Source organism: Coenobita brevimanus, chromosome 108 (genome assembly GCF_032717465.1).
Source record: "Coenobita brevimanus isolate Jiangsu-jjx chromosome 108, ASM3271746v2, whole genome shotgun sequence".
Classification (NCBI taxonomy): domain Eukaryota; kingdom Metazoa; phylum Arthropoda; class Malacostraca; order Decapoda; family Coenobitidae; genus Coenobita; species Coenobita brevimanus.
Window position 1 is genome coordinate 11,945,980 of NC_137061.1, and position 21,069 is coordinate 11,967,048.

Consider the following 21,069-nt stretch of genomic DNA (forward strand, 5'->3'; position numbering starts at 1 on the left):
CTCTGCGAAATGGGTAGACTAATCATCCCTGACACCTGTTCCTAAGAGATTTATTTGGTTTATCTTACCGTCCTCTTCTGTGTTACTTAAATCACTCTAATATTGCCAAATTCTGCATATATTTGGCGTGCGAAACGATATTAGCCAGCAGTATCCAAAAATAAATCGCTAAGGAAGAGGTGTTAGGAAGATTCCTTGTCTGACAAGAATACGGGCTCTTGTCTTTGTCATCCCTTTGGCAATGTGTGTAGAAACTGCATTAAGTGATTGTTAGTTGTTGCTCCTCTGTGCGCTATCTCTCTCTCTCTCTCTCTCTCTCTCTCTCTCTCTCTCTCTCTCTCTCTCTCTCTCTCTCTCTCTCTCTCTCTCTCTCTCTCTCTCTCCTATTTTTCCCAGACAAATAAGGGACTGGTGTCATCTACTACTATTCTGTCCTTTCCCCTCTGTCACTGTGGTCAAGTAATTGGTCTTGTGTCCGAAAGGTCGTGAGTTCGAGCCCTGCTCACATTTACTTCACTGATTTTCCTTAACATCCATCGACATGTCATAGAAACATATCCCTATCCTACCATCACACCAGTCCACAGTGAGACCGCTTTGGCATGGATTCAGTATGGACGGTGGGTACTGGTGCAGAAATGGTGACAGGTTATGGTGTGTGGCACTTAGAAGAACTGCTGGGCTTCAGGAACGGACCGTCAGTCTATACCAAAAGCGTGCTAGTAAAACAAATGTAGCGAGTCCACTTTTAGGGTAAAATTGGAACTCAGTACAAAAAATGTCTTTATTAACCTCTTGCAGTTGATAGGCATTGGTTCTGAGTTTTTGTTTTTCTTTTCCTTTCTGTCTTTCTGCAGCGTGATGAACGAATCCCCGCGCTGGCTGGTGCAGCGTGGAAGGAATGACCAGGCTGCCAAATTGTTAACCAAGGCCGCTCGCATCAATCACGTCAAATCATCACCCGTACTTGATTCCTTCATCCGCGACCTCAAGAAAGTACGTAAGACCTAACCAAACCAAACCTGACCTGACCTGACCAAACCAAACCTGACTAAACCAATCCTGACCTAGACAAACCTAATATAAGCTAACCAAACCTGACCAAACCTAACCTAACCTAACCCACTCTAACCTCACCAAATCTAACTTAACCTAATCAAACCTAACCTGGCCGCCCTTGACCACACCTAACCAGGCTCAGTATAATCTAACCTAACATTACCCGAACTGCCCGCATCAGTGACACCAAAGACCTATTTGTTACGGGAGATGGAGCATTGTGTCGTTAAATATTCTAACATCAGGTGTCTTATAAACTCGAGGGGTTGGATATAGCCTTCATTAACAACTTCACTATTTGAGTTTCTCCCCCCCCCCTCTCTCTCTCTCTCACACACACACACACACACACACACGAACAGCCGGAGAGAGCAGACGTCCCAGCCATCGCTGCTAACCTTAAGTAGTTTCAGGAATTTTGTCTGTCCTGTCTCCTAAGGTCTTGATTTAAATTCAAAATAATGAAAGTTAATAGACTACCAAAAATGTAAAGATTTATTGACTAGATTGTACATGAATGTTTGTAGTTTTTTTTTTCGGTAACAGCTGTTTTGGTTCAAACATGGCCGAAAATATAAACAATGAGGGACTAGAATTTCAAGGATTTGATGCTAATACCAATGTCATGGACCTGGTTAAAACATTAATTATGAGGATTAGTGAACTCGAAAAGAAAGTAGAGAATCTAGTGATAAAGGATGTGTCAATAAATACGGAAACCACCATACAGAGTCTGATCCAGTCCAATGAAACAGCCAACGAAGAGATTAGGAATTTGAAGCAGGAAAATGTTGAACTGAGGAGGAAACTAGAAGAGAGTACTAATAAAACGGAGAAGGTGAGTAATGTATTAGAAGACCATAAGGCAAAGTGGGCACACGTAGAAGAAGAACAGAAAGAAGTGGTCAGCTTAAGAGAGATCATCCAGGAAGAAAGGGAAATGAACAAGAAAGAAATGGAAGAAAATGTAGTGAAAATACTGAAGAAAAAAGAGAAAATAATGAGAGAAACTGTAGAAAGGAACAGATGTGTGGTAGTATTTGGAAACAGGGAAGAGGAAGAAAAGGTTAGGTTCGTAAGACTCGAGAGAGACACGAACCTGGTGAGAGGAATATTAGGCAAGATTGACCCCGAAGGAGACAAGTGGGTAAAAGAAATTGAGGAAGTAAGGAGGATAGGGCCTTATAAGAAAGGGGAAACAAGACCAATGAGAGTCAAGTTTACATCAGAAAGTGTAATAAATGAGATACTTAAAGTGACCTGGAAATTAAGCAAAGAGGCGGGGATGGAAAATATTATAATAAGAAAAGATCTGAATGAAGAAGAAAGAGAAGTTTTAAAATCATTAAAGGAAGAAGTAAAGGAAAAAAATGATAAGAGGACAGAGGAAGAATCTAATACTTTTTTTTGGAGAGTATTGGATATGAAAGAAAGGAAATGGTATTTATGGAAATAGAAGTGAAGGAAACTAAGGGGGATGGTTGTGAAAGATCAGAAGTAGAGGAAATGGTACGGACAGAGAGTAGGAGAGAAGAGGGTATTAATAATGTCAAAAATAATTTGAAGGTGATATATACTAATGTGGATGGTTTCATATCGACAAGGATCGAAATTAATGATTTCTTGAGAGAACATGAACCTGATGTCACGTGCTTTGTAGAGACCAAATTAAGAGAAGATATTGATGTTCATTTGGGAGATGGTAAATACAAACTGTGGAGAAAAGACAGAAAAGAAAAAAAGGGAGGAGGAGTGATGATAGCAGTGAAGAACAACATAAATGTAGATACTGTGGAAATGGGAGAAGGCAGGGCTGAAGTGATATATATGAAATTAGAAACTGGAGAGAATGTTAAATAAGATATGGCGGTAGTGTATGTTCCCCCAAAGACGAGAGCATGGAAGGATGACGAATACCATGAGATGTTGTCAGATATGGCTAACTACTTGCAAAAAATAATTGAGAAAAGCAATAATATAATTTTGGTGGGCGACTTTAATTGTAAAGAGGTGAACTGGGAGGAATGGTACTCGGGAGGCAGCGAGGATTCGTGGGGCACTAGGTTATTAAATATAATAATGAATAATGTGATGATGCAATGGGTCAAAGAAGAGACACGGTTTCGAGGTGAGGACACACCAGCAAGGTTAGATTTACTCTTCACCAAAGAACCTGATGTAATAGAATCATTGGAATATCTCTGTCCTTTGGGAAAAAGTGATCACGTGGTCATTGAGTTCCAGATGTTAATAGGAAACGTCGAGCCAAGAGACGAGCTTCATAGACAGGGAAGATACAACTTTGGGAAAGCAAATTTTACAGGATTGAGAAACTTTTTTGAAAGTGCGGATTGGAGAAAATTCAGAGAAACAAGAGAGATACAGAGGAAGTGGGATATCTTTCTAGACCTCTATAATTTGGGTGTGGAAAAATTTGTACCAAGAGTAAGAGGGAAAGAAAACAGGAAAAAGGAGTGGTTTAATAGAAGGTGTATGATAGCAAAAAAAGAGAGAGATAAGGCGTGGAACAATTGGAGAAAGAGAGGTAACGACAGAACAAAGGAAGAATATAAAAGAACAAGAAATGAATACACAAGAATACGTAGAGAAGAAGAAAGGAATTTTGAAAAAGGTATAATTGACAAATGCAAGGATGAACCCAAACTGTTTTATAGATTTGTTAATGGCAAACTGAAACAAAAGGAAGGAATCACCAAACTGAAAGTAGAAGGAGAGGTCTTTAAGGATGCGGCAGTGCAAGCAGAAATAATGAACAAACGTTTCCAGTCAGTTTTCACTAAAGAAAAGGAGCTTGTGGAAGGGGAGGGAGTGATTAGAAATGTTCCGGTGATGAAAGATATAAAAGTGGAGGTACAGGAAGTGTATAAATTACTGGAAACTCAAGATGTAAGGAAAGCCCCAGGACCTGATGGAATTTCTGATTGGGTACTGAAGGAATGCAGAGAACAACTGGCGGATAAAATTCACAGCTTAATTGTATGCTCACTGGAAGAGGGGAAAGTGCCAAAAGAATGGAAGAGGGCAAATGTGGTACCAATTTACAAGGGAGGAAACAGGGAAGAACCCCTGAATTATAGACCAGTGTCTCTAACCAGCATGGTCGCAAAATTGTGTGAGAGAATCCTGAAAGACAGATGGATAAAATATCTGGAAGAGATGAATATTCTGGCTGAATGTCAGTTTGGATTCAGAAGTGGAAGGTCATGTGTTTCTAACTTGTTGAGCTTTTACTCAAGAGCGATTGATGTGGTACAGGAGAGAGATGGTTGGGTGGATTGTGTGTACTTAGACTTAGAGAAGGCCTTTGACAAGGTACCTCATAAGAGACTAATGTGGAAACTAGAATATATAGGAGGACTAAAGGGGAAACTTCTGGAATGGATGAGAGACTTTTTGAGAGACAGACAAATGAGGACAGTAATAAAGGAAAAGATGTCTGGTTGGAGGGAAGTAACAAGTTGAGTCCCTCAAGGCTCAGTGTTGGCGCCAGTAATGTTCCTGATTTACGTAAATGATATGGTAGATGGAGTGAACAGTTATGCAAGTCTGTTTGCTGATGATGTAAAGATCTTGAGGAAGATAGAGGTTGAGGAGGATTGTAAAATACTGCAGGAGGATTTGGATAGGATACACAATTGGAGCCGGACGTGGGAAATGAAAATTAATGTAAAGAAATGTAAAATATTGGAAATGGGTAAAAGTACCAGGAGACCATCACTGAATTATTTTTCGGGTAATGAATTAATCACAAAAAGGAGAGAAGAGAAAGATTTGGGAGTGCTGGTCCAAGATAGTTTGTCACCAGAAAAGCACATTAACAAGATAGTTGGAGAGACTTATAAACTCTTGACTAACATAAGAGTAGCATTTCATTCTATGGATGAGGAAATGATGAAAAAATTGATAGTGTCCATGATCCGCCCCAGGTTAGAATATGCAGCGGTAGTGTGGTCCCCACACAAAAAGAAAGATATAAACAAGATTGAGAGAATACAAAGAACAGCAACCAAGATGGTCCCCTGTCTGGCAGAGCTCTCAATCAGAGAGAGGCTGGAAAAACTGGATTTGCCTTCGTTAGAGGAAAGGAGAAAGAGGGGAGACATGATTGCGGTGTTCAGGACCATGGTGGGAGTAGATAAAATTGACAAAGAAGATCTGTTTGTATGGGATAAGAGAGCAACAAGAGGACACGGAATGAAATTGAAAAAGTCAAGCTGCTTGAAGGATATCAAGAAATATAGCTTTCCTTACAGAAGTATAGACTTATGGAATAGCCTGGACAAAGAGATCGTCCAGTCTAAAAACTTAACCGAGTTTAAAGCTAAATTCGACTTATTGAGAAACAGCGACGGAAACCCACGAGCATAGTACATTCCGTGTATATCACAATTAGGTATATTAGGTAAATACTTAAATATTTGGAACGACTTAGACAAAGAGGTGGTGCATGAGAAAAACATTCACGTGTGTAAAGGTAGACTTGATAAATGTGGGTATGGAGACAGGACAACACGAGCATTGCTCAATTCCTGTATACTACAAATAGGTAAATACAATTCTTGGCGGGACCCGAAGCTTAATAAACTCGTCTGTAAGTAGAGAGCATAAACCAAGTATGGATTAAAATGACCGTTTTCATGTTTGCCTGCAGGACACAGTGACTAAAACTGCCACAGAAAAAATGGCGCCAAAGACGGGCTTCCTACAGGAGATGTGGCACTGTGTCAAGTCCCCAGCCATGCGTCACATCCTCATCTCAGCGTCACTCCTGTCATTCGCAAACAGGTTGCTCTTTATCGGGATGCCGCTCAATGCTCCCAACATCACGAGGTGAGACAATTTTAACATGCATATTTTATTAGTTTTATAGCCTAAGAAGTGCATTCAGAGAGTGCATACCCCCACCAAGGCAGCACCACCCCCCCTTTCATGTTTTTCTTGACCCTGATATTGGTCTTTGAGTTTTTCTCCCTAAATATCTTTTAACTTTAGAAAATCAGGATAAGAGATGATAAGCATAAACAGATCTCTTTTGCCTCTGTTTATTCTTCAGATAGGCATATATTTTATCATCTTCTCTTTCTTCTTCTTTCTCATTTGCTTCTTCCACTTCCTCTTCCGCCTCTTTTTCTTCTTCTTCCTCCTCCTCCTCTTCTTCTTTTTCCTCTTCTTCAGGACGAGCACACAGCAGTACTTGGTCTTCCTGGGTGTGGCTGACTGTCTGGCAATAACGTCTGCTTTGGTGTTGATGCGGTGGTTGAGGAGGAGGGTGGTGACAGTGGCCTCTCACCTGCTGGTCATTCTGCTGCTGCTGCTGGATGTCACACTTTCGCTAGGTAAGGTATCTGTCGTAACACCTCTTCCTTTGTGGTTTAGTTCGCAATTTATCCTTATCATTCTCTTGCATGTTATGTATATCGTTGTAATATCGATATAAACCTAAGAATATTCAGATATATTTCTAATGGTAATGATTGGTTATTCCTTTATATGTCGAGAGGTAATAGCATTAGTTACCTCCACCCTTTCTTCCCCATCTTCTTTATTTTCCCCATCTTCCTCATTCTCTCCACCTTCCCCATCTTCTATACCCTCCCATTTTCCCCCTCCTCCCCATTTTCTCCAGCTTCCTTATTATCCCCCATCTTCCTCACTGTACCCATCTTCCCCATCTTCCTCACCTTCACCATCTTTCTCAGGGGACGTGTGGCAGAGATGGGGTCTCATGATGGGGATATATCTGCTTATGACTCTTGTTTATGAGGTAAGGACTGAATGCAATATTACCCATTAACTCTTACCCATTAACCCTTATCCATTACCTATCACCCATTATCTCTTACCTGTAACTTGCAATACTTTGGTGATAGAAACTCCGTGTACAAACAGCTAGATAAGGAGTTTATTACAAGCTCACAGTAAAACAGTCTGCCCGGCTAGGTTGTCTGCTAAGAACTGATGCAATAACGCCGTCTTCAGGCGTGGGAAAGCATGCTGACCTAGCAAATTTAGTGGGGGCATGTATGCATTGGGGGGGGACATATATACATCGGGGGTAGACATATTGTGGAGGGGGTACACTACTCCCCCGGGTGGCTGAGACAGTGTCTCCTGACACCGGGAGGTAAATGGTGTTTGATTATAGGAGTAAAGCAGGACCGGGAGGTTTGTACAAGGGATAAGTATGATACAGGGGCAGTAGGGGAGACATGGCCATGTTGAGGGGAGGGAATTAGAAAGATATATACAGATAAGATATACAAGGAATAATAGGTACAAATCCAGTAAGGGTCGAAGGTATATATAAACATAATGGGAATTACACAATAATAGTTTGATACATGATAAACAAGGAGTAGATATGAGAGTTCTATTGTTGTTCTTCCTTCATTTTTTTTTTTTTTTTTTGGATATTCTGTAGGATACACTGTCACTGAGTAATGCATGAAAGAAATACTATCATTTTCTAATAGGCAGAGTGCTGTTCACAGTTTGGGTAATTGTTAGATGGCAATGGTAGTCACGGAATGCGAGGGCACTAAGTACGGGGAGTTTCTACGTCGTGTGTAGGGCGTACTATGCCTGTAGCGACTCTGATTTCCTGGAGTCGACGGTCCATTTTTCTGACACAACAATGCACTGCACAGATGATGAGTAGAAAACCTATGAAAGCGATAACCACAGGGGGAAACACAACTGTTGGATGAACCCATGAACGGCTGAAGGCCAGAGAAAATTGATCCATAATGAAATCACTGTCATTAAGGAAGGTGAGCATGTGCAAGTGAGGGAAGGTGATGGTAATGTTGGCAGAAGGTAGGGTTGAAGGCATGTCGATTGGTTGAAAGATGTCATAGGAGTGTTTACGAACAGCTTGGTGATAGCGAGTGGCGTAAGTGATGACGGACTCTGATTTGACGGTACAATAGTCAGGTGCTTTGTAGAGACCACTAGCGGGGACGGAGCGAACGGAAGAACCAGGACACATGATTGTGACAGAGATGGGAACAGCAAAGAAGAAATACTGGACATGGTTGAGGTGAGTATGGTGGACCGGGAGGTCAGGAGGAGGGACAAAAGAACAGGCCGAGTAGATGGAATGGTTGAGAACTAAAGCAGACTCACAGGATGTAGCACTGCTAGGGAAGATAGCGAAAAGGTGGGCAGCACAGAGACGAGAGGTCGGAGTAAGGGAGGAACATTGCTGGAGGTCTGTGGAAGAAAGGAAGGCAACGGAAAGAGGATCATGGGAGAGGAGGAAATAGTCTGAAGGAACAGAGACCTGTAACAAGGAGTTGTTGAGGCGGAAAGGGAAGGGAATGATGTGGAAAAGGTTAAAGGTTATGGCAGAACGGAGAGGAATATGGACGACGACGTATGTAGTGAGAAGACTGGCTTCGAGAACAGGATAATAATATTCAAGGGAGGAGTAAGGGAGGACTGGGGAGAGACCGAAGGTGGAGTGAGCCCATTCCAGGACAGAACGAAGAGCTGAGACAAGTACTAAGTCGGCAGTGACACGTCCATTGATAGCATCGACCAGGATACGAACCAAGGTAGAGACCTGAGACAGGAGAGAGTCAACGGCCAGTTGGAGATTATCCATGTTGAGTTTGAGGTAGAAGAAGAAAATGTGTCAATGAGCTCAGTGAATCTGTTACTTATGCATTGCAACTGCCAGGAGAGTGGGAGGAAAAGGTTATAGAGATACTCATTCGGGTTGTGTGTCCCCATGAGGGCCGTGAGACGGTTTCTGATTCCGTGGAGCTGGTGCGCGTAGGCAGGTAGGGCAATGGCCACTTCGGCCAGGGGCGCAAGATCGTAGCGCAAGGAGGCGATGTCGTCGATAAGCATTACCTCGCCTCCCGAGCCGACCAAGGCCCCGGGACGTACTCCACCATCGTCCTGACCTGACCCAGACCCCAGGAGGGTCAGCACTGCCAGCAGGGAGATCGCTAACATCGTACCTAGAAAATCAGGGTAGAGTTAATGAGGGAGGTCGTGAAGAGGTTGATGGGCAGAGCGCAATTTGGACCGATATTGATTGATTGATGAATGAGCAGGTGGAGGTGGAGAGGAAGGAGACTGAGGGATAGGTGGAGACAAGGTAGACTGAGGGATGGGAGGAGGGGAAGAGGGGGCAGGAGGTTGTGGAAGTGACTCTTCCAACACGAGGCCACGGGGTGCTCGCTTTAAGTCATCGACGTGGACCCATCTGGTGTCCCTAGTGGACAGGTCCTGGAGGTGAAATTTGTTTCCTTGTTGAGTGAGGACGCGGTGGGGCCCTGTAAATTTGTCATCCAACTTAGAGGAACGCGTATGGGAATGAGCAAAGACAAGATCGCCTACACTGATAGTGATAGGAGAGGCGGACTTATGTTGGCGCTGCAGCATGTCCTCCTGAGAGGAAGCCAAAGTGGATTGGACATACTGGTGGATTGTCTGGAAGTTGGCCAATTTTAGTTTAACATAATCATCCATGTTGTAGATGGGTTCTGGCTTTGAGGATAAGAGAGAGTATGGGAGGTCCTTGTCAAAACCAGAAAGGACGAAGAAGGGAGATTCAGCAATGGATGCATTGATGGAACTATTGATGGAAGATGCCACTTGGGGAATCCAGTCATCCCAGGACGAACTATGGGAGCCTAGATGTCTGAGGCACTCTAAGATTTTACGGTTGTGGCGTTCTACAAGGCCATTGGAAGCCGGATGGTTAGGCACGACATTGCACTTACTGATATGAAAGTGGCGACAGATCTCATCGAGAAGGCTATTGTTGAACTCTGTACCGTTATCAGTAAGAATGGTATGAGGGGTACTGAACGGGCAAATTACGTGATCTACAAGGGCACGTGCAACGCTCTTCGCGGTCTTGTCGGAGAGGGGTACGAGGACACAGTAGCGGGAGAAGTGGTCGACCGCTACGAACAAGTACTCAGCGCCAGATTCTGTGAGAGGTAGTTTTAAGAGATCGATTGAGACAGTTTCCCATGGTCGTGACGGGATAGGGTATTGTAAGAGAGGTGCTGGTAAGCCGGTTGATCCTTTGTGGCGGTGGCAGGAGAGGCAAGAGTCACAGTGGGCATGGATATTGCGGCGCATGGTTGGCCAGTAGTATTTGAGACATGCTTGGCGCAAGCATCGGTCTTTACCTGGATGAGAAGCTTGAGGAGTATTATGAACAATATGAAGAACCTTTGGTACCAGGGCAGTCGGGACAACAAGTTGGCGTACTTCGCGATTGGGCATATCTTTGCCTGTTAGCAGTGTTTTCCTGTACAAGAGATCATCATCTAGCATGAACTCATCTAGTGATACTGGCAGAGTAGGTAAGGTCGAGGCATCGCCAGATTCTAGGAAATAAATGACTTTGGACCACATGGGGTCTTGGCGTTGAAAGTTTCGAACAACTTCTGACGTTAGTGTAGTATTTTCACTTACTTCAGGCTGCAGTGATGTTATAGCTGCTGCTACGTGACGTGAGAGTGCGTCTGCGACTACATTCAACTTGCCTGGTACGTATTGAAAAGTGGGATTAAAGTCCTGGATGATGACAGACCATCTAGCTAACCTACCTGTTAGGTTGCAATTTTTGAACAAATCACATAGTGGAAGGTGGTCTGTTTGGATATGCACTGGATAACCATAGACGATATCTCTGAAATGTTTCAAGGACCAGATTACCGCTAGCGCTTCGAGATCTGTGACACTGTAGTTACGTTCAGCGGTTGTAAGGGTGCGACTAGCATACGCTATTACGCGCTTCGTTGATGCTTCATCAAGTTGCATCAAAACGGCACCAAGTCCAGTGCCTGAGGCATCTGTGCAGAGAAGGAAGGGTGTGGTATAATCAGGGAACTCTAGAATAGGGGCATTTACAAGAGCTGTCTTTAGCTTTTGGAAAGCCTGTGACTGGTCGTTAGTCCAAACAAAGGGCACATTCTGCTTGAGTAAGTGGGTCAGAGGAGCGGCGATCTGCGCATAATTCCTGATAAAGCGACGATAATAGCTACTGAGGCCCAGGAAACTTCGTACAGCGTCGGTAGTGGTAGGTTCTGGGAAGTTAATGATCGCCTTAGTTTTATCCTCATTAGTATGAATGCCTTGTGCATCTACGACATGGCCTAGGAATTTGATTTTCTTTCGCAGGAAGTCACATTTACTGAGATTGATTTTCAGGCCTGCGAGCTGGAGGCGTTCAAAGACTTGCTGGAGTTTGGTAAAATGATCAGGGATGGATTTACTCACAACAATGATATCATCTAGGTAAGCAAAAAGAGAGTGTCCCATCATACCAATGAAGACTGAATGGATAAGTCGCATGAACACGGAGGGAGCATTTCTGAGACCAAAAGGGAGTCTCTTAAACTGAAAATGTCCGGAAGGGGTGCTAAAGGCTGTAACTGGGCGAGAGGACTCTTCCATTTCGACCTGCCAGTACCCGCTGAGGAGGTCTAAAGATGAAAAGACTACGTTATTGTCACCAAGGGATTCTAGCAATTCAGTGAGGACAGGTAACGGGAAACGGTCTGGAACGGTGACAGAATTGACCTTCCGATAGTCGACTACTGGTCTAAGGTTGCCGTCCTTCTTTGGTACTAAGAAAAGTGGGCTATTCCATGGACTGACGGAGGGTTCAATAATGTCCTGGTCTAACATGTTCTGTACCATTTGATCTGTTTGCTTTCTTTGGCTGTGAGGCAATCGATACGCTGGTATGTAAATCGGCTGAGTTCCTGGGAGTAGTTCAATCGTATGTTTGACAAGGTCTGTTCTACCCATCGGTTCACCGGGTAAGGCAACCACGTTTCTGTATGAGGTCAGAAGGTCGAGGAGTTGATGCGTATGTTCTGGGAAATCTGTGCAAGTGAGATGTGAGAGCATATCGGGTGAATGCGTCGGCGCAGATCCCGTAGAGTTAATAGTACATACACCGATTGGCGTATCATCAGTCTGAATAGTAGGAATTGAGGAATCCTGGCACACCTTTACGGCCGCTGAGTATACTAGGAAGTCTCCAATCTTTATACCACTTTTAAGTTTTAGTGGAGCATTTGTGACATTGAGCAAGTACAGGTAGCATAAACTGTCCTCTAAGACTGTACACCACGCTGACTCATAAGTCAAGCCATTCACACAACACGTTTCAGGTAGGGTTAGTACATCCACTCCTTCTTTCGCACCGGCAACACAAACAGAAACTTTGGTGAACTCATGCGGTAACAAAATTGTGCACATATTCGTTACTGCACGTTTCATCTCTGCGTGTTGGAGAAGATCATTCAGACTGTGTGAGGTAGGTAACTGAGACATGTCTGAGTCAGCGATAGTGTTGTCGAGAGAGGATGTAAGAGCCATGTTCGAGGGCTGAGATGATGTATCAGGAGACATTGAGGAATTTATGTCCTTGCTCGCAGTCAGTAAAGGAATGATCTCTGTATTCTCAGATGATGATAGTGGTGGTTTGGGCTGGGTTGGACTTTTTGGTAGCGATAGGGACAGAGGTAATTGAAGGACTGATTTGATCATAAGAACAGGACGGGGACATTCCATAGTGTAAACCGGGAATCCAGAAATGTCTATACTACCACAAGCAGGTAATAATGCAATGGAATGTAGTGCCATGGTGGAGAAACCAATAAGGGCATCTGCAGGATACTGCAAGTCATTAGTGACATGAAATTCAATGAGGATAGGGGGCAAATCTCTGTGGAGTTTGACTTCAAGGGTGACTCTTCCCTTAACCTTAAACTCTGAGCCGTTAACACCACATAGGCGAATGTCTGGTGGTTCTAGGAAACTGACGTGGCTGTGATGGCGATGAATAATTTGTAAGGAATTTTCGGAGATGAGATTTACTATAGATCCTGTGTCCAAGAAGAATGACGTTGGTATGTCATGACTGCTTCCGAGAATGACTAAACCCGAGGATGTTATGGGACCTACATGGCGGATGGGGAGTTGGGTTTCTGGTTCTACGTGATATTGGTCCGATACGGGCGCAGCGCTTCCCCCGACTGTGGGCGGTTGAGGTAACGACATTCCTCAGTGGTGTGAGTCGTGCTTGATTTGTGGTATTTGCAGTGTGGACGAAGTGAGCGGGAAGGCGTACGCTGTCTGGTTTGGGAGTGAGGACGTCTGTATGTACGGTCGCAACTGGATGCTCGATGTCCAGGATGACCACAGTACCAGCAAGGAATCGAAGATTGTCTGTTCCGTCGGGCGCTAGATTGATCACGACCTGCGGTAGGAGAGCGATGTGTGGCAGGTCTGCCGCGTGTGGTGGGATGGGAGCGAGATTGGTCTGGGGTAGTGGAGGTGTGACAGACTGAGGAGGCCAAGGGTTGGGTGGTGCCCTGACGCGTGTAGTTCGAACCTGTTCTTTCATGAATGGCTTTAGTGACCTGAATAATTTTATCTCCTGGATTGAAACCGATTTCCAAGGCTAGCTCTCGCTGTTTAGGAGTAAGCCAGTGAAGGAATCTGAGGTAACCAATTAAGTCAGCAAAGTTGGTGAGTGAAAGCATTGGAACGCCATTCTTGTCTTCTAACCATTTCGTGCCTACCAGTAATTGGAGCATCTCGCTACTAGATGCTTTCATGGCGGCGGCAGCTTCGCGGAGCTTGGCATATTGCGCTGGGACGCGCAAGTCCTCATCTAGTTGGTTTAGGAGATTAATTAATCCCATGAGAGACGCGGTATTTGAATGCTGGCAACAAAGGCTGATGAGTTCCGTACGAAAATCAGCAAAGGTACGAATGCTATCGAAATGTCCTGCACGGATCGCGGATCCGATGTCTGATTTACCGTGATGCAAGCGACCGAGGAGGTAAGCTACTTTGAGTGATTCCTCGGTAATTTGTCTATTATTTATTTCGGTTTCGACTTCTCTGAGGAAATCATAGACAGACCAAGTTGGGTCCTGGCCGGTAAATTTGGGACGATTGGCATCGTCCAGATAGATAGACTGTGAAGGGTTGGCCATGGCTGGAAGTGCAGAAGTGGCGGCAGGAGAGGTGGGGGAGAGAGAGAAGGTAGTGGCAGTTAAGGGCGAGCAAGACGGGGTATGAAGGGAGGCAGGAGAGGGAACGACGGGAAGGAGTAGAGGAAGAAGAAGGGAGTGTAGAGGCAGGAGTAGAGGAGGAGGTATCTGGATTTACGAGGGTAGGACGGGTAGTAAGTGATTCTGCGGGAAGTGAAACGGGAGTCTCAGAGACAGGGCGGTGGTACTCTTTGCCACTTCGTAAATGAGTGATTGTGTTAGAGTCGGCAGACGGGGTATGAGCAGGTGATGTTTCCGGGTCGAGAGAGCTGGTGGTAAGCGGTTGACGTGGAAATTATGACATTTAATGCGGCAATGGAAGATGGAAGGATGAAGATGGATACGTAGGTGGAAATGTATAAATAATAATGAGAGAACGGAATACACTAGGAGTGAAAATATGAATGAAGGTGCGGGTATGAATGGCTTAAATAAAATGCGAAGGATGAGATGGATAATAAATAACGTAGGTGAAGATGAAAACGGGGTAATGAAAATGAGATGGAATATTTACAAGAACCAATCTGTAGAGAAAATCGAGGATAATCTCTAGAGAAAGGAAAGATATACTATAGTTACACAGGAGAAACGGGAGTGTCGAGATGTATGACGTGCAGGGTGGCTGGGCGTAGCTAGGCTGGGGCGGGGCGGGCCGGGGCGACGGGGCGGGGCGACGGGGCGGGGCGGGGCGGCAGTGGAGAGACAGCTGGGCGGAGAGGAGAAGAGACGCCGCGATGAATCACCGGCAGGGAGTGGCGGTCTTAGGAGGCTCCGTAATGCAGACCAGATGCGGGCGACGCCGGAGGCCGGTGGTGGGTGGTGAGGCAGATGTCGGCGCAAGGCAGGTGTAGAGCTGGTGAGTTGCAAATGCAGAGAATGGTGGTGGGCAGGCAGTGGGCAGACAGTGATAAGTGGCACCGTGGGGGCAGGAGCTATGATGAGTCCGGAACAGGTGCTGGGAACAGGTGCAACAGGTGCGTAGGTCGGCAACGGTGACACGTGCGGTCAGGAACAAGGCGTATGGGTGCGGTTGGTTGAGAGGTGAGCACTGGTGAGAAAAATGGTACACTCGAAAAGCACAGCCAAGGTATTACAGCACTAGAGGCACGGAGGAGGGGCGAGGCTGGCAGATGCGAGACGTCGTGTATCTTGTTGTAGCACTAAAAATCCAAGGAGGCAGTCAGAATCTGATGGTTCAAAACACCGCTGCTACCAAATGTAACTTGCAATACTTTGGTGATAGAAACTCCGTATACAAACAGCTAGATAAGGAGTTTATTACAAGCTCACAGTAAAACAGTCTGCCCGTGTCGGCTGTCTGCTAAGAACTGATGCAATAACGCCGTCTTCAGGCGTGGGAAAGCATGCTGACCTAGCAAATTTAGTGGGGGCATGTATGCATTGGGGGGGGGACATATATACATCGGGGGTAGACATATTGTGGAGGGGGTACATACCCATTAACTCTTGCCTATTATCTGTCTCATTATTTCTTACCCATTACCTTATCCACTAACTATTACCCATTAGATCTTATCCATTACCTCTTACCCATTAAAACTTGCCCTTAAACGCATCTCATTACCTCACTCATCAAATCTTACCCTTTAATTCTTACTCGTCAGATTTTATCCATTATCTCTTACCCATTAACTCAACCATTATTTCTTGCTCATTAACTCTAACCTATTATCTCTTACCCATTATATCTTACCCATTAATCTTACACATTACTTCAGCCCCATTAACTTTTACTTGCTCCTACCAGACGATTTTCCTCAGCAAAACCCATTGATTTTGAAGGGGTTGATGGAAGGTATATGATGCCCCTCTCAGCCAAAAAAAAAGAAAAAAAAGCAAAGAACATCCCTGCCAACGGTCATAGCCCCTGGTGTTCTATACTCATTTTATTTTAAGCTGAGCAAAATCGTCTGGCTGGAATAAAATGCTAGAGTTATCCCATGTTCTCGTCGGTTATGGAAGCTCCCTAGCACCTTTTCCTAGGCAATTTAGTTTGTTTATCACACCTGCCTGTCCTACTCTGCGTTATATATGAATCCTTCAAACGTCACCATACTCTACATAAACATACGTACAAAAGGATATTAACCAACTATATCCAAAAAATAAATCGCTAAGGAAGAGGTGTTAGGGAGCGACGAGAACACAGGCCTAGTACTGGAATGACTTAAGTAACACAGAAGATGATGGGAAGATGTAATAAGCAAATTAAATCGCTTAAAGAAAGGTGTTAACGGGCCTCCTTAAGTGATGAAAGTATTGGATTCTCTTGATTATATTCAGCTTTAGACCTTCTGAATTAGGGGAGAGGATGGAATATTCCCTGAAATGCTTAAGGTGGAAAATGACGAGTTGATGAATGCGCTTTTGAAACTTTTAAATGTGGCTTGGGATAATGGTGGAATTCCAGAAGAGTGGAAAAATGGAGTGATTGTAAAAATACCAAAAAAGGGAGATTTAAGTGTGTGTGGCAATTGGAGGGGGATAACTTTGACACCTTTAGTTGCAAAAGTCTTTTCCAAAATCTTGTTGAACAGAATAGAGCCAGTAATTGATAAAATTTTAAGAGAAGAACAAGCGGGATTTAGAAAGGGTCGAGGTTGTAATGATCAGATTTTTATTGTAAGGCATCTAATGCAACAAGTTAATGAGATGAAATATCCACTTAGTATGTGTTTTGTGGATTTTGAAAAGGCGTTTGATAGTGTTTCACGTGGAGCTATGTTGAAAATTATGAGATTCTTTGGTATACCAGAAACGTTTGTAAATATTATTAAAAGCTTGTATGAAGGTACTTTTTGTAAGGTAATGGTGGGTGGTTCTTTGAGTGATCCATTTCAAGTTAGGTCAGGAGTGATTCAAGGAGGAGTTCTTTCGCCATTGTTGTTTGTTTTGGTTATGGATTATGTTATGATAAATGTTGTTAGGAGAACAGGTGCAGGAATTAACTGGAAAGAAAATGAGAAGCTGATGGATTTGGACTATGCTGATGATACTGTACTGATTTGCGGAAGTATTTACGAGATGCAGAGGGTGCTTGATTATCTGGTGGAGGAAGGAGAAAAAGTGGGATTGGTAATAAATTGTGGAAAGACTGAAATTATTAATATGAACGTGGAGAACCAAATCGATTGTGGAATTGGGAATAATGTGGTGAAGAATGTAGAAAACTTTAAGTATCTGGGAACGATTGTATCATCTAATGGATCATTAAACAATGAAATTGAGGAGAGGATTAGACAGGCTTGGCGAGCTGTTGGAATGTTGAAATCTGTTTGGAATAATAATATGCTTTCGGTACATACTAAAGTGAAAATTTACAAGTCCATGGTTAGACTAATTTTAATTTACGGGCATGAGTCATAGTACAGTACAATTGCAACAGATCAGAAAGTATTAGGATTTGAGAATAAAATACTGAGAAGGATTCTTGGGGTAAAGTGGCAAGACAGAGTTACAAATGCAAGAGTAGGGGATATTACGAGAGTGGAACCAGTTAATGAATATGTGAGACTGTCTCGCTGGAAGTGGCTGGGGCACATATACAGAAAAGAAGGTAGTTTAATACAGGATGTGCCAGAGTGGACTGCTAGAGGAAGAAGAGGTAGAGGTAGGCCGAGGGAAACCTGGTTGAGGACAATGAAAAAAGAAGCAGGAGAGGAGTGTTGGTGGGACCTGAAGGAGATGGCAAGAGACAAATATTGGTGGAGAGAGTTCATTGAGGCCCTATGCATCCAGTGGGGTGCCACAGGAAATGATTGATTGATTGATTGATTGAATTCGAGAGAGAGAGAGAGAGAGAGAGAGAGAGAGTCAAAATCCTGCCATACGAGGTTCCTGCGATGGACGGAATCGTATAACGAGATTAAACGTAAAACAAACATCATCCTCTGAATACCATCTTAAGACAGGCGTAAGAAAATATAGACTACCTCCTCGGGGTGAAGGGGTTGAGTAAGTTTGCTGGAAAGTGGCAAGAATAATAAAAATAATAAGTAAATGAATAATACAAATAAAAATAAATAAATAAATAAAATCGGCCAATCGCAGGTCTCCTTGGTGTACTTCGTGGAACTGATGCCAACTGTAGTCCGGGCTCGAGGCGTGACAATGTTGGACTTATTCGGCTGCTTCGGGGAGTTATGTGCCCCCTTCATTACCGATTTGTTGGTGAGTCATTGGTGTCTCTGTCTATCTGTGTACCTGTCTATCCGTCTATCTGTCTGTTTATTTATCTATCAATCTATGTCTTTGTACCTACCTACATACCTATCTATGTATCTATCTTTCTATCTATCTATTAATCTATCTGTCTATATCTATATCTTGTTTATGGTGTTATGTATTCATCTATGTATCTGTGTATGTATGACTCTGTCTATCTATGTGACGACGATGATGATTGTTTATGATGGTGACAACGATAGATAATTATGATAATGTAAATAACTACTGTTGATGGTGATAATTATAATGCTGTATTTTTGTGACGATATTAATGATGATAATGGTGATAACGATAAAATGATGATAACAGTTGATGATGGCGATAATTATAGTGTATTAATTTGATGGTGTTTATGATGATGATAATGATGATAATGATAATAAAATGATAATGATAATAAAATGATAATAATTGCTGGACACAGTGATAATTGTAATGCTGTATAAATATGACGAGGTTTATAATGACTGATAATGATAATAATAAAATAATAATAATTGCCAGTGATAACTATAATGCTGTATTCATGAGACGATGTTCGTAATGGCTGATAATGATAATAATGAGATGATAATTGCTAATGAAGGTAATAATTATAATGTATTAATGTGTGGCCAGGTAATACAGGTGTGGTGGGCAGTGGATGCAAGCTTCATCGTAGCGGCTGTGGTCGGCGGTGTGGCCTCCTTCCTGTTACCGGAGACCAGGTGACGTGCTCTAAGCTTTGGAGATCACGTAACTCCTCTTCCTTAGCGATTTATTCTGCCTACATAACGTCTTTCCTGTTATATCGTCTTTCCTACATATTCGTCTTAGTGATGCAAGTTTTTCACTGCAACGATATAAATATGGGAGACAATATTAAGGCGCAATACACAAAATAAATCGCTAAGGAAGAGGTGTCCCGAAATATCCTAGTTAGGCTGGTATTCTCGTCGGCTACGGAAGCTCCCTAACACCTTTTCCTAAGCGATTTATATTGTTCATTACACCTTACAGTCCTCTTCTGTCTTCCAGAAACACCTTCAGTATCGCCATACTCTGCATAAATAACGAAAAAGGATATAAACCAGATGCATCCAAAAAATAAATCGCTAAGGAAGTGGTGTAAGGGTGCTTAATTTCTTATTTTTAGGTGCTTTATTTTTTTTCCTGTAAATTAATCAGCATTCTTTATAACCACAAATCATTGTAAACAATCAGTGTTTAATATTTGTAAACAATCAGTGTTTAATATTTGTAAACAATCAGTGTTTAATAATTGTAAACAATCAGTGTTTAATAATTGTAAACAATCAGTGTTTAATAATTGTAAACAATCAGTGTTTAATAATTGTAAACAATCAGTGGTTAATATTTGTAAACAATCAGTGTTTAATAATTGTAAACAATCAGTGTTTAATAATTGTAAACAATCAGTGTTTAATAATTGTAAACAATCAGTGTTTAATATTTGTAAACAATCAGTGTTTAATAATTGTAAACAATCAGTGTTTAATATTTGTAAACAATCAGTGTTTAATATTTGTAAACAATCAGTGTTTAATATTTGTAAACACTGCTAAACATTATACCTATAAAACCGAAACGTCATTTTTTTTTTTCCTGTTTATTTTTAGCCTCTCCAAACGAAAACAAATAACGTCATCGGAGTGAAGTGGTTGACGGCCGTGGAGACATATGTTGCATAGTGGCTGACCCCGTAAACTCCCGCGATTCTCTCTCTCTCTCTCTCTCTCTCTCTCTCTCTCTCTCTCTCTCTCTCTTTAAAGAAACTATGGTCAGCTTGGGAGACTTTTTGTAGTGCTCTCTCTCTCTCTCTCTCTCTAACTTTTCCAGCACAGAAAGCTGTTCTAAGCTGAATTAACCCGTTCAATTCTGCGACTTCTTTTCTCTTACTTCACCTTCGCTATCTCCACACGATTTTCTTCAACTTTTGGAAGAACCTTAAGCAGCGGAGGGGTTCATGAGGCTCTATCTAACCCCTTCAGTTCAAACGGTTTCCCCAGAGCTGTGTAAAATCATCTAAAAATATCGAGAATAAGACTAAAAAATATCCGTGGCTAAATATACATCTCAAGACTATTTTTTTCATTTTTTCAAGGAAGAAGGAACCAAAGGCCAGAAGTGACCAAGGGACGGCGAGAATCAGACACGTTTCGTAGGCGTGGAATAACAACCTTTATAATAATTATTCTCGATTTTTTTTTTCAGGAACCTTCCCCTCCCGGACACCATCAAGGACGTGGAGGAGAGGCACCACCGCAAGAGGGCTGAGGGACTCCTCCAGACCACACCGGGAGTCCCTACCTACCACGCCACCGATGCCACCACCACAGTACACCACACACCCTAGCCACACCACCGATGCCACCACCACAGTACACCACACACCCTAGCCACGCCACCGATGCCACCACCACAGTACACCACACACCCTAGCCACGCCACCGATGCCACCACCACAGTACACCACACACCCTAGCCACACCACCGATGCCACCACCACAGTACACCACACACCCTAGCCACACCACCGATGCCACCACCACAGTACACCACACACCCTAGCCACGCCACCGATGCCACCACCACAGTACACCACACACCCTAGCCACACCACCGATGCCACCACCACAGTACACCACACACCCTAGCCACACCACCGATGCCACCACCACAGTACACCACACACCC

General features: G+C 43.3%; 1 protein-coding gene across 1 annotated transcript in view; it reads left to right on the forward strand.

Annotated features, from left to right (window-relative positions):
* Positions 1–20,728, forward strand: part of LOC145417011 (beta-alanine transporter-like) — a 33,679-nt gene extending 12,951 nt beyond the window's left edge. Inside the window, exons 5-9 of the mRNA XM_080285858.1 lie at positions 858–996; positions 5,732–5,910; positions 6,256–6,421; positions 18,991–19,079; positions 20,587–20,728. Of these exons, the coding sequence (XP_080141984.1) occupies positions 858–996; positions 5,732–5,910; positions 6,256–6,421; positions 18,991–19,079; positions 20,587–20,728 (715 nt within the window). The remainder of the gene's footprint in view (positions 1–857; positions 997–5,731; positions 5,911–6,255; positions 6,422–18,990; positions 19,080–20,586) is intronic.
* Positions 20,729–21,069: the final 341 nt, after the last annotated feature.